Source organism: Argopecten irradians, chromosome 7 (assembly GCF_041381155.1).
Source record: "Argopecten irradians isolate NY chromosome 7, Ai_NY, whole genome shotgun sequence".
NCBI classification, from domain to species: domain Eukaryota; kingdom Metazoa; phylum Mollusca; class Bivalvia; order Pectinida; family Pectinidae; genus Argopecten; species Argopecten irradians.
The window spans coordinates 44,306,454-44,317,994 of record NC_091140.1 but is presented as its reverse complement, the minus strand read 5'-3'; the positions used below and the strand labels follow the sequence as shown (position 1 = coordinate 44,317,994).

Here is an 11,541-nt window from a genome sequence, read left to right as displayed (position 1 = left end):
GCGGAATAGAATTCCATCATAAGCTAGGCCTAAATCACCTCAGCAGCGTCCTTCCCCAAGCGCTGATTCGGAACCACATCACTACTATTGTAGGGTATCTACATTACGCGATATTAACTGTCACATCAGGAGATATAATGTTTAAATATTTTGAAAATGTATGTTATTTAGTATAGTTTTACATATTATTGCTAAATTAAAGTTTGATGTGATATAAAATGTATTTTATTTATGATACCATGAGGAACTATATTATATCTGGAAAATATCCGCTGTTCCGGTATTTGTACCTGCTGACGTCAGCAATGTGACGAGCGGCAAATTTAAACGAATTATTAGCGACGTTTCTTCCAAAAACAGTTGAATGTAAATATAACGGGCGACATTAAATTTATCTGTCACCCAAATTGTATTCATATTGACTATATACTACAATTTGGTAACTGTTTATTGCTTAAATATATTCAACACGCGGCTAAAATGGTAATGTCGTACCTTAATAAATTATACCTAAAAGTACCCGCTGTGGATATTATGTGGTGACAATCCTACCGCGTGTAGTTCGCTTTGAAGAGCAAAACAATATCGATCATTCATAATCGATATTTTATCGATATTTTGTACACCAAAAATTCTTTAAATGGGGCACTCTTTATAACATGTATAAGTAGTTGTTATCATTTCGACACATTATATAGAATTTGTTAAAGCAGACATCTGTGTTTGTTTTTACTTAGTGGCATCTTTCCGACAGAAGTATGCACGTACCAGCGCGATCTTGCCTTGCCCACGTGTGATATCTTCGACTTTTCGGTTCGGTTGATGACAAATATTTTACCGTCTTTAAACGTTAAATATGTCGGTACTTTTAAATTTTGTAACTGAGAGAAAGAGTAAGTATCAGGACATAGAATAAGTTGCATAACGCCTGACTTTTGGTTTCAACTGATAAATTTAAATTATTAGTCGCTTTAAGAAAATTATAAGACTTTTTATATTTATTTTTAAATTATTAGTCCCCTTTTTTCAAAATCCATCAAAATATGTTTTTAAAGAAATAGCCAGTACTGGGTTACTATTAACGATACACAATCACCTGATATGCCATTTTGTTCGTCGCGTCATGTTCAAGTCATTGGTTTTCGGGTTTCGCTAAGCTTAGACGTTTTGCGGATGCTAGCATGTTTAGCGAGTGTAGTATCGAGGTCAGTTTTTCAAGGTACTTCATGTCCGTTGTTTTTTCTTAATGTACTTCAAATCTTTCACATTCGAAACCCATCACGTCCTCAAATGACCATTTCTATTTCAAGGACGGAAAACTCAACAAATCCGTAATTTGATAACATCTAATTTTAAAGTCAAAGGCAGTGAAGTGAATTACCCGATAGACATACAATCACGCAAGTATATAATGTGTAAGTTTTTGCAAGTTGTACAAAACATCTAAATATAGCCACTTTTCTCTTCTTTACACTACAAGCACAGATCACCGTAGAATTATGTAGGCAGGTAACAGTGAAACCAAAAACTACTCCAACTTTCATAAAAACTGGTTTATTTACTATAAATTAGCCCGACTTTTATGAAATTGCTCCATTATCAACCCTTCGCAAGTCTCTTCATTTCACCTAAAACACTCCTTCATGTGTCGCTCAATAGTAATTAACGTATTATTGATAATTGAAGATGTGATGCATCTACGTGCACAGATTCGTAAACTGAAGTGGAATTGGAGTAACATAGTCATAGTTATTTTACGTCAATCTGAAGGACTTATACTAACTTGAGATATTAGATTTTCATCCTTGCACTACGACATGCAAAGTGTAATTGAGGCTTTATCGTCAGACTATATGTGAGACTCTGTGAGATGTCCGATTCGCGGACACCATATTTGTTTAAAAAGTGACTAGGAAGGAGATTAAGGATAAGAAAAGCCTTACCAAATAAATTATTATATTATGTAGGAGAATGTTGTATCAAATAACGAGAACGATGTGTTTTGTATTGTGTAAATTTAGCGTTAAGTCCGCGGACTAAATGTTGTGTCAGTGAGCGTCAGTGTACAAGTTGGTAGAATAATTAATCAAAGGTCAAACGGAAAAGCGATCGGCAATTACTTAATGTACGACGAGAATTATTGTACGGTGCCGGTCAAACGGTGATTGATCAGATTCGATCACGTGATCGTTGGAAAGTTTATATAAGAGCGCAATTTAAACTGTCTCTTCAGATTTGCTCAGCCAGCGACAGCAGCATTCACTGCTACAGCAATGTACTAAGCCTAACACTATGGCTCGGGATTTGGATATTCTATACATAATCAATGGATTTTTATATACCTATACACTGTACATGATTCAATAATTCGAAGAGAAATTAACTACAATCTAAATTGTTCTTAGGTGGCTCATCCGGTCATTCAATATTAACGTTCAGACGACGGAACCGTGTTGATATCGCGGTGAAAATCCTTTTTAGGCTATTATCTCTTCGTTTTTAGGCATATGGGAGAAAAAGAATCATTCCCTACCTATGAGGATGTGACAACAAAATCACAACTTTCGGGGTAATTCCTGAATGTCCAACCCTCGGCAAGCCTCGGGTTAGACGTTCATGAATTACCCTTCGGGTTGTGATTTCGTTGTCACATCCTCTAGGTAGAGAATGATTTTATCAATACATAATGTGATGTGCACATGTTTCACATAAATAAATTGGTGGACTTGGGCCTAAAACGAAGTTTAGCGATCTTGGAGAAATCGGTGAATCGGTATATCATTTTACAGAAAGGAGTAGATATGATAAGACCAGTATTTGGCCTTAATTTTTCAAGCCGAAAAAAATTAACTCTGATCCACACCAATTTCACATCAATAAATACTCTCATACTTGCCATTCATCAAAACATATTTTTTTAAAACCATATGTACACGATGTGCTCCACCCATGACGTCATCAAATCGATGATTTTCCTCTACTAGCCAAACTTTGCTAGAAATTCATCATTTTTAGGTTAGAAAAGGCTTGAAATGGATTTGGCCGCCACCTTGGAGCAACTTTATATTTTGCATGGACATGCGTAAATACACGATACACAAGGTGTGAAAATCTCTTTCTGCTCCACGAAGGCGGCCACATTCATTTTTAGAGAAAACCACTCAAAAGGTATGATCTTTCAAGGTTTTTTGTGAAAAATGGCAGGATACTGCATGTTGATGACGTCATAGTGAACATAATTGGCACATGCGGGTTATTTTCGGGATGTTATGTGTTAGCAAAAGTATTCAACTGTTATATGGACAAATATGTTGTTCTTTACTGGAGAATTAATTTTCGGCCATATTTGAGTCTTAACGTACCTTCTACTTTGGATCTAAATATATAATGCTTATAGTTCTAAATAAATCGAATTGCAGTTTATAATTCCTAAGTAAATGGGTTAATAAACATGATATACAAGTAAATACTTACTTAACTTGCTGTAATAATGGTCTTAGGTTCACACATCAGCTACATTTCACGTACGTATACATTGTGTGTCCCCCACGTCCAAGCCAGTGCGTCTTTCCTTATCTACTTCCCTGTAAATCGGGTAATACAAATGATTACCTCCCCTTTTACCTGGAATAACTGTGAGGTCATACTAGTGGGCGACATCTGAAATGAAGAAATTTGCCAAGGGGAGATAATCCTTAGAGCGATTTCATTAGATTAGGAAATGATATCCCGGTAGTGTTAAATGACGGCAGTCGAGGCCCCGGAATATGTCGTCTGCTATGGATATGTACTGGGAACCTGCGAAACACAGATGAACACTTTTCAAGACCATCTAAGTGGTCGTTCCAAACACCAAAAATGTCGTTTTGTTCAGAATAACTTTTTTTTAAGTTTAATGTGTAATATCCCACTTTGTAATGTTTTAGCGTTTAATTGTTAGGAAGAATTTCACAGCAACTAGTAATGAAAATGTCACTTTTTACCTGTTTGACCCACAAATATCTCTGCTTAATGACTTTCCCATAGTCAACTTATTTTCAGTCGACAAATCATGCCAGGATTGGCTTAACTCCAAAATTTCATCTTAAATGATGTGTCTATTTCGAATTCCTTATTACTCAAATCTCGGTTAAAAGCAGGCTGAGGCTGACAGCTAATATTTGTGTTAACATTTTGTGCCAAAGGAACGATAGCTAGAGGTATCGTCCCTTACGTCTCTTAATTTCATTTTTGGGCACTATTCCATTTAACCAGCAGTTGCGCCGTCTGCATTTAAATGTGAAATAGTCTTCTAACGGTTTTTTCTTGCGTATTTCGCCACGCCAAATGTGTATACCATGATTTTCAATATTGGATACATAAGATTTTTACAGTCAGACATCTTAAGACATTATAATGATATGGTTCCTGTCTTTTACCGTAAAAGTAAAACAATTGACATTGTATTAGATTAACCTAAATGTAGCGCGACTAATTTGTTAACACTGTTTTCTACCAAAAGCACGATTATGCTACATTCCGTTTAGCTATTGAATTTCTGGCAATGGCCACCGTGAATTAACACATCACTAAATATATCAGAAATACCACTGATGATAAGATTATCATGAATAAGTAATCCATTTATTAAAGAGCACTATCCTTACTGTTCCTAACTAGAAAAAAAATATTTAAATCAGAAAAGATGCATATTGATATTGATATTAAATTTGGGAAATTCAGTTAAGTTCCTGTTAGCGTAAACGGACATAGTATTTAGGAAATCATAATAATTTCAATATATTTGCCATTTTTTCGACAGTATGTCACACTCATATTCCAACATTATTGTGATAATCGAACCGACTATCACTTCGTCATGGAAACGCGTCCTTTTTGGGGGAAGTGGATGTGGCGCGGTGGTAAAGGGCGCAGGTATGTTTGGCTAGGCGATAGGGTGTCGCAGATCGTGAGTTTGAGGCCCGGGTAGGGCATGAGTAATAATCAATAAATTGCCATCTTTTGTTTATTGCGTTTATTTGTTATTTCTAATTACTTAAACACAATGTATCTTTATTGATACAAAGGTTTACTTTGAATTTTTTGTTGAAATTATACTCCGTTTATGATAAGATATTATACAAATACTTATTCAAAATAATTTCAATGCATTTGCCCTTTTTTGTAAAAAGTATATCACATTGATATACCAAAATTATTGTGATAATATTATTTCATTGAATTAAATTCACATGTTTTACTATATTACATTATACAAATACTAATTATAATACCAATACATGTATGCGAAAAAGAGTATCGACACATCTTGAGATCCGACTGGTTGACTTACCCCATGAAATTATAACATTCCCCATCAAAAGTGAAATCGCACCCATTTTTAATTTTCGAAGGTTATCTTTCTCATTGCTTTCTTTAAATTGTTTCAACAGACGTGTGCATGGATATTATAAATATAGACCAAACTATTCTAATAATCTACACTAACATTTACCTCCCTTTTACCGAGAAAGATGTTAAACAATGTCGACTTCATGCCTGTATGAAATGGTTGGATTATTTTTGTAGTATTATCTAACTCACATTTGCTGTTATTTAGCATATTTTAATCACGTTTTATTCTAATTATAAGATAGGTAATGGCTTACCTTAACCTTAGATAGCCAGGTGTTGTTTACATCATTTTAAATCATCGCGCCATTCGTCATTTAAATGTATGTAAGTGCACGTGCGGCACGGACCACTTGTCCACATTCTATCACCGGCCTCTCCCCACCGCACTCTCACTTCACCTCTCGACAGGAACGGACGTCCCTGTCGAGCTCAACCCTAGCTATCACCAGTTTCACAAAGAGCCAAGAAGCCCTGGTAAGTATCTGTATGAAAGTGTTCATTAAACGTATTCATCATGTAAATATAATATGTCCATTTCTGTCCATTTATATCACCGTGTGAATGACGTGTGAGAGAACTTATACTTTTATACTTTATCTGCTTTGCAGGTCTTCGTACCAATTAATAAACATTTGTACCAAAAGACAGCGTCCCTTATTATTTTGGGGAACCCATGCTACAAATTGGCGCCCAACGTGGTTTGGTATTTTGAGGAAGACCAGGGCTGCGCCGACAAACCGGAGCAGGTGCCCGCCATGGCGGTCGATCCGCGATCCGTTTGGGAGGATCTGTGACCCGGAAGTGACCTTTGTGTTTACGTTTCGTCCTGTTTCGACGCCAAGAATACGGCAGTTCGTTAGTGTTTGCATTGGTTGTATAACGTGTATCGTACCAAGTTTGGCTGAAGACAGACTGTACTTGTGACAGGATGACTTTGATATCGCCACGTGTGCTTGCGCATATGTGCATTTGATAATTGATGATTCGCGAGTGACTGTTGTTGGCATTGCTAACGTGTGAAGTTATAGACATTCAAATACTTTATTGTGATTAATAATTTGATTTCTATGTTGCTATTATGTATCAATAATTATTCGTAAATCATATATAACTTTAAATTGATATAGTCATTAGAATTAATTATAAATTTTGACACATTTACACATTAATTTTTTGTAACTGTTGTTGATCTCAAAATTGACTTCAGTAGCCTAATTTCCATTTCACATTCTATTTTGCTAGTTAACTTAAATTGTCCTCGTGTTTCTCAGCTTATCATGTACTTTGTATGATTATTATGACCATAACATAACTGTCAGGATGCTTGTGTGGGTTTGTGAGTGATATTTCATGTATTCATTGTTCTAGTTTTCTTGCCAGGGCTGGAAGGATTTGATCACTGTCACTGAGCACCATCACCATCACCATCATCATCATCATCATTGACTCATCATCATGATAGGTTACCTCCCTTGCACTATACCCTGATTCCCAAATGCACATCATGGAGTAAGGTAAGCATGTATGTATATCTGCATTGATCCTGTTTTCAACTGTGTTTCATCATATTGTCATATTTATTCATTGATTTGCACCTGGCTGCCTACTCTTGGTAATTCTTGTATATTAATGTTGTAATTGTTGTTTACTGTTGATAGTTGTCATTGATATCTATAACTAGTGTTATCAATAGGGGCGATATATATTTTGTATCCACTTTTGTCATTTTGGACCTCAGATAATTCTAATGAGTTTGAGTAAGTTGGAGAAGTATTTAGATAAACCAATTGAATCCCCACAAAGGTTATCTAGTAGACCTATACTTGTAACTAGTAGTAAAGGTTTTTCTTTATTAAGGAATTTGGATTTAATCAAATGTTTAGGGTTCGAACTAGAAATAAATTGTTGGCCTGGAGCAAATTTCAATCAAACTTATAATTGGCTAAAGTCAAATCTTGCTGGTAAACAAAGAAATTATGGGGATATCACATTATACATCTGGATAGGTACGTGTGACTTAACCAGCAAGAAGGGCAAATTTATAGATCTCGCTCAAAACAGCGACAATGAGTGTGAGGAATTTATTCATTTTCAAATTGATAGGATTGTATCATTTGTTAAGAACTTTTCAACAATCAAACTAATATTTTTAGATATTCCTCCATATTCAATTGTATCCTGGAATACTTATAAGGGTCACCAGTGCCCTGATTTGTTTATAGATCAGGATAGGATTCTGGATGGCAGAATTACTTTATTAAACAATTACATTCAGGAGGTAGACCAACATTTAGGTGTAAAATCTCTAAATTTTAGAGCAGACCTTTTGAAATACAAGAGAAAAGGCAGGAAACCTGTGGTTAATTTTGATTTATTTAAAGACGGTGTTCATCCCGGCAGAGTTTTGGCTCGGGTATGGATGAGGCGTTTTGTCACTAAAATCTTTCATGATTGTGTATGATTGTTTATTTTGCATTTATTACTTATTGTAAGCTTGTATGTTGACATAACCTGTATATATATATGCAGTTATGTCCAGTCCAATACAGATGGATCATGATACAGTAGGTATGGATGATGGGAAGGGAGCTGGAGTAGCTTCTGGCGGCCCAGGGGATAAACAGGTTAAACCTGGGGTCAAAGTTGATCCCGAATCACCTACAATGTCTGATGATGACATGATTAGACATCTCTTATCCAAAGGGAAATATGTTATATCCACTAAGGGTACTGTGGATGGAACTGGTGTTAAACCATCAGTTATTCCCCCCTTGGATAGAGGGAGATCTAGTTCTATTTCATTTTTAAATAGCACAAGTAATGATGGCACTTCATCATTTTCTGGTAATAGGTCCCATACTGTACCCAAGATTCCATCATTTTCTGGGGATGACCCTCCCATGAAAGGGGACATATCCTATATGGAGTGGAGATTTGAGATCAGGAGTTTGGACAGAGACCCAGATGTCTCTCCCAGCTTGTTGATTCAGGCGATCCGTCGGTCGTTGCGTGGTACTGCGCGACGTATGATTATGACGTTAGGGGAGGGGTCTACTGTACCACAGATTTTGTCCAAATTAGATTCTTTATTTGGCGATACATCAACTCATGGTATGGTCATGCAGGAATTTTTTAATTCAAAACAAAGACCTGATGAGTGTGTTGTCAATTTTGGGTGTCGATTGGAATCACTATTACAGACAGCGATAGATAATGGTTCCTTACACAGGTCAGCAAAAAATGATCTCTTGCGTCACAAATTTTGGACGTCATTGTACTCGGATCAGTTACGGAGTCAGACTAGGCACAAATATGACTCAATTACGAGTTATGACCAACTATTGCGAGAAATCCGCATGGTGGAAAAAGAAATCAATATTTCTAAACAGGATACTGTACATTCCACTGATAACAAGAAAAAGGTTAAGAGTCATAGTCACTCTGTTACTTGTGAACTTGAACAGCAACAGGTAACTACTAATCCTTCAGAGATTAGCAAGGACTTTAAGGATAAACTCAAAGATGTTGAGGACAGACTCTCGGCTAGAATCGATCAAAAATTTGATCAGATTCTCTCCAAACTTGGTAATGCGGAGCATGGCAAATCAGGCCAAGGTCATAATAAGGGTCAAGGACAGAGGTCAAATAGAGGTCGTGGTTACCGGGGTAACCGAAACAATCCTAAATCAGGTCAGGATAAGGGTAAGTCCAAGGAGCACCCAAACAACTAGCGGTCTCTGCTAGTGGCCGCGTGGAGACCGTCAATGAAGGTCAAGGTCAAGGTCACACTGATATTTTGAATCGTTTGGTAGGAGTATCCAACGAATGTCATGTGGTCATTGAGGGACACAAAGTCAAGTGTTTGATAGACAGTGGTTCTATGGTTTCCACTATGTCACATGGATTTTATGAGAAGTTGTCCAATAAACCTGAGTTACAGGATTTGAATACACTTGCTGTAGATATAACAGTGGCCAATGGTTCTAAGTTAAATTACTTAGGATATATTGAGTTAGATTTGTGTATACCTTTCATAAATGACAAACCATTCAGCATTCTGGCTTTGATCGTGCCTGACACTGATTATAACAAGACTTGTCCTGTGTTGTTAGGAACAAATGTTATTCGTTTAGTTAGAGATCTAAACGTTGATGAAACTTATTCAAGTATACCTACATCATGGCAAACAGCAATCGATAGTATTACCTGTTCTTACACTGTGAAATCTTTTAACAGGAAGTCTGTCAAGCTGGCTCCTTATGAGTCCATGGTTGTTAACGGTATGGTCCGGGGTATTGACCCGGGTACTTCAAATCTCGTTACAGAAAACTTTTATGATACTAACCTTAAGTATACAGTCTGCCCCAGAGTTGTTAGGGTTAGACAGAATGTGTCTAGTGTCAAGTTACCTGAAGATCTGTAATATTACAGCGAAGCCAATAGTTATTAACCCGAGGGCAACCCTCTGTCTTGCTAATGAGGTTAAAATTGTTGATAATCTGGCTTCAGATTCACAGGTTGACTCTCCAGTGTCCTTACCCGAGGAACTGGGTCTTCATGTTGACACACAAAATCTTTCTGAGGCGCAGCTGTTGAGGGTTCGTCAGGTTTTAGGTAATTGGAAGCATGCATTTTCCACCAGTGCTTTTGATATCGGCTGTACAAACATTGTTAAGCACAAGATCGACCTCATCGAGGAAAGGCCTTTTAAGCAGCCTTACCGGAAAATACCTCCCGGCATGTATGAGGAAGTGCGACAGCATATACGTGATATGCTGGAAGCTGATGTTATTACGGAGAGTAAAAGTCCATTCTCTAGTAATGTGGTACTTGTTCGCAAGAAAGACGGTAGTCTACGTTTTTGTATTGATTACCGTATGTTGAACTCTCGTACGCGCAGAGATGCATATATGTTACCTCGATTCGACGACACCGTGGATACTTTATGCGGGTCGCGATATTTTTCGAAGCTAGACCTTCGTTCGGGTTATTGGCAGGTCGAGGTAGACGAAGCTGATAGAGAGAAAACCGCATTTTCCGTGGGCAATTTGGGTTTCTGGGAAACCAAGCGGATGGGTTTTGGTCTCACCAATGCACCAGCTACGTTCCAGCGTTTAATGGAAAAGTGCATGGGTGATATGCATCTGCGCGAGTGTCTCATCTTTCTTGACGATATTTTGATATTCTCCAAAACTTTTGACGAACACCTCGTAAGGTTAGAGTCCGTATTCTCAAGACTCGTACAGCACGGCTTGAAACTTAAACCATCCAAGTGTGAGCTTTTTAAGTCTTCAGTGACATATCTCGGTCATGTCGTCTCAGAGTACGGTATAGCAACAGACCCTGAAAAGGTGTCTGCTGTTAAGGATTGGCCCGAGCCAAAGAACGTAAAGGATTTACGTCAGTTTTTAGGATTTAGCGGCTATTATCGGCGATTTTTAAAGGATTATGCCAAGGTAGTCCAGCCTCTTAATAGTCTGCTTCAAGGCCATGACTTGAAGAAAAAAAACCAAAACGGCTAAGTCTCGAAAGTCTAAGCCTAAGGCTAAAGCCAAATGGGTTTGGGGTACACCCCAGCAGGAGGCCTTTGATTTGGTTAAACAAAAACTGACGCAACCCCCTGTTCTGGCATATGCTGACTTCTCAAAAGATTTTCTTGTACATACAGATGCCAGTTCTTTAGGCTTGGGTGCAGTTTTGTACCAGGTACAAGAGGGAAAGGAGAAAGTAATTGCGTATGCGAGTCGGGGCCTTAGACCCAGTGAACGGAATTATCCGGCACATAAATTAGAATTTCTAGCATTGAAATGGGCGGTTACAGAGAAACTTCATGATTATCTCTATGGTAATAAGTTTGAAGTTGTCACAGACAATAACCCCTTAACTTATGTGCTGGGTAAGGCCAAGCTGGATGCTACCGGTCAGAGGTGGGTAGCAGCGCTAGCCAACTATGATTTCACTCTGAGATACCGAGCTGGGAAAAAAAACCTGGATGCCGATGGTCTCTCTAGAATGTCACAGGTCCAAACCGATTCTGTTCATGCCATATGTCAGTCTATGGTGTCTAACTTGCCTCCATTAGCGGACAGTGTATCGGATGTTGCCGTAGCTCATGTGGCCAGTGAGTTTGCGATGGAATCTGATACT

At 37.7% G+C, this 11,541-nt stretch overlaps 1 protein-coding gene across 2 annotated transcripts; it reads left to right on the top strand.

Annotated features, from left to right (window-relative positions):
- The first annotated feature begins 5,666 nt into the window (after window positions 1–5,666).
- LOC138328573 (uncharacterized) lies at window positions 5,667–9,125 on the top strand. Of its 2 annotated transcripts, XM_069275447.1 has the most exons (3): window positions 5,667–5,868; window positions 6,003–6,206; window positions 6,775–9,125. In XM_069275447.1, exon 3 carries the CDS (start codon window positions 7,926–7,928, stop codon window positions 9,123–9,125), a length of 1,200 nt encoding a protein of 399 aa, XP_069131548.1. In that variant the 5' UTR covers window positions 5,667–5,868; window positions 6,003–6,206; window positions 6,775–7,925. The 2 variants fall into 2 exon arrangements, with proteins under 2 accessions (XP_069131548.1, XP_069131547.1); XM_069275446.1 differs by lacking the exon at window positions 5,667–5,868 and having other exon boundaries at window positions 5,880–6,206.
- Window positions 9,126–11,541: the final 2,416 nt, after the last annotated feature.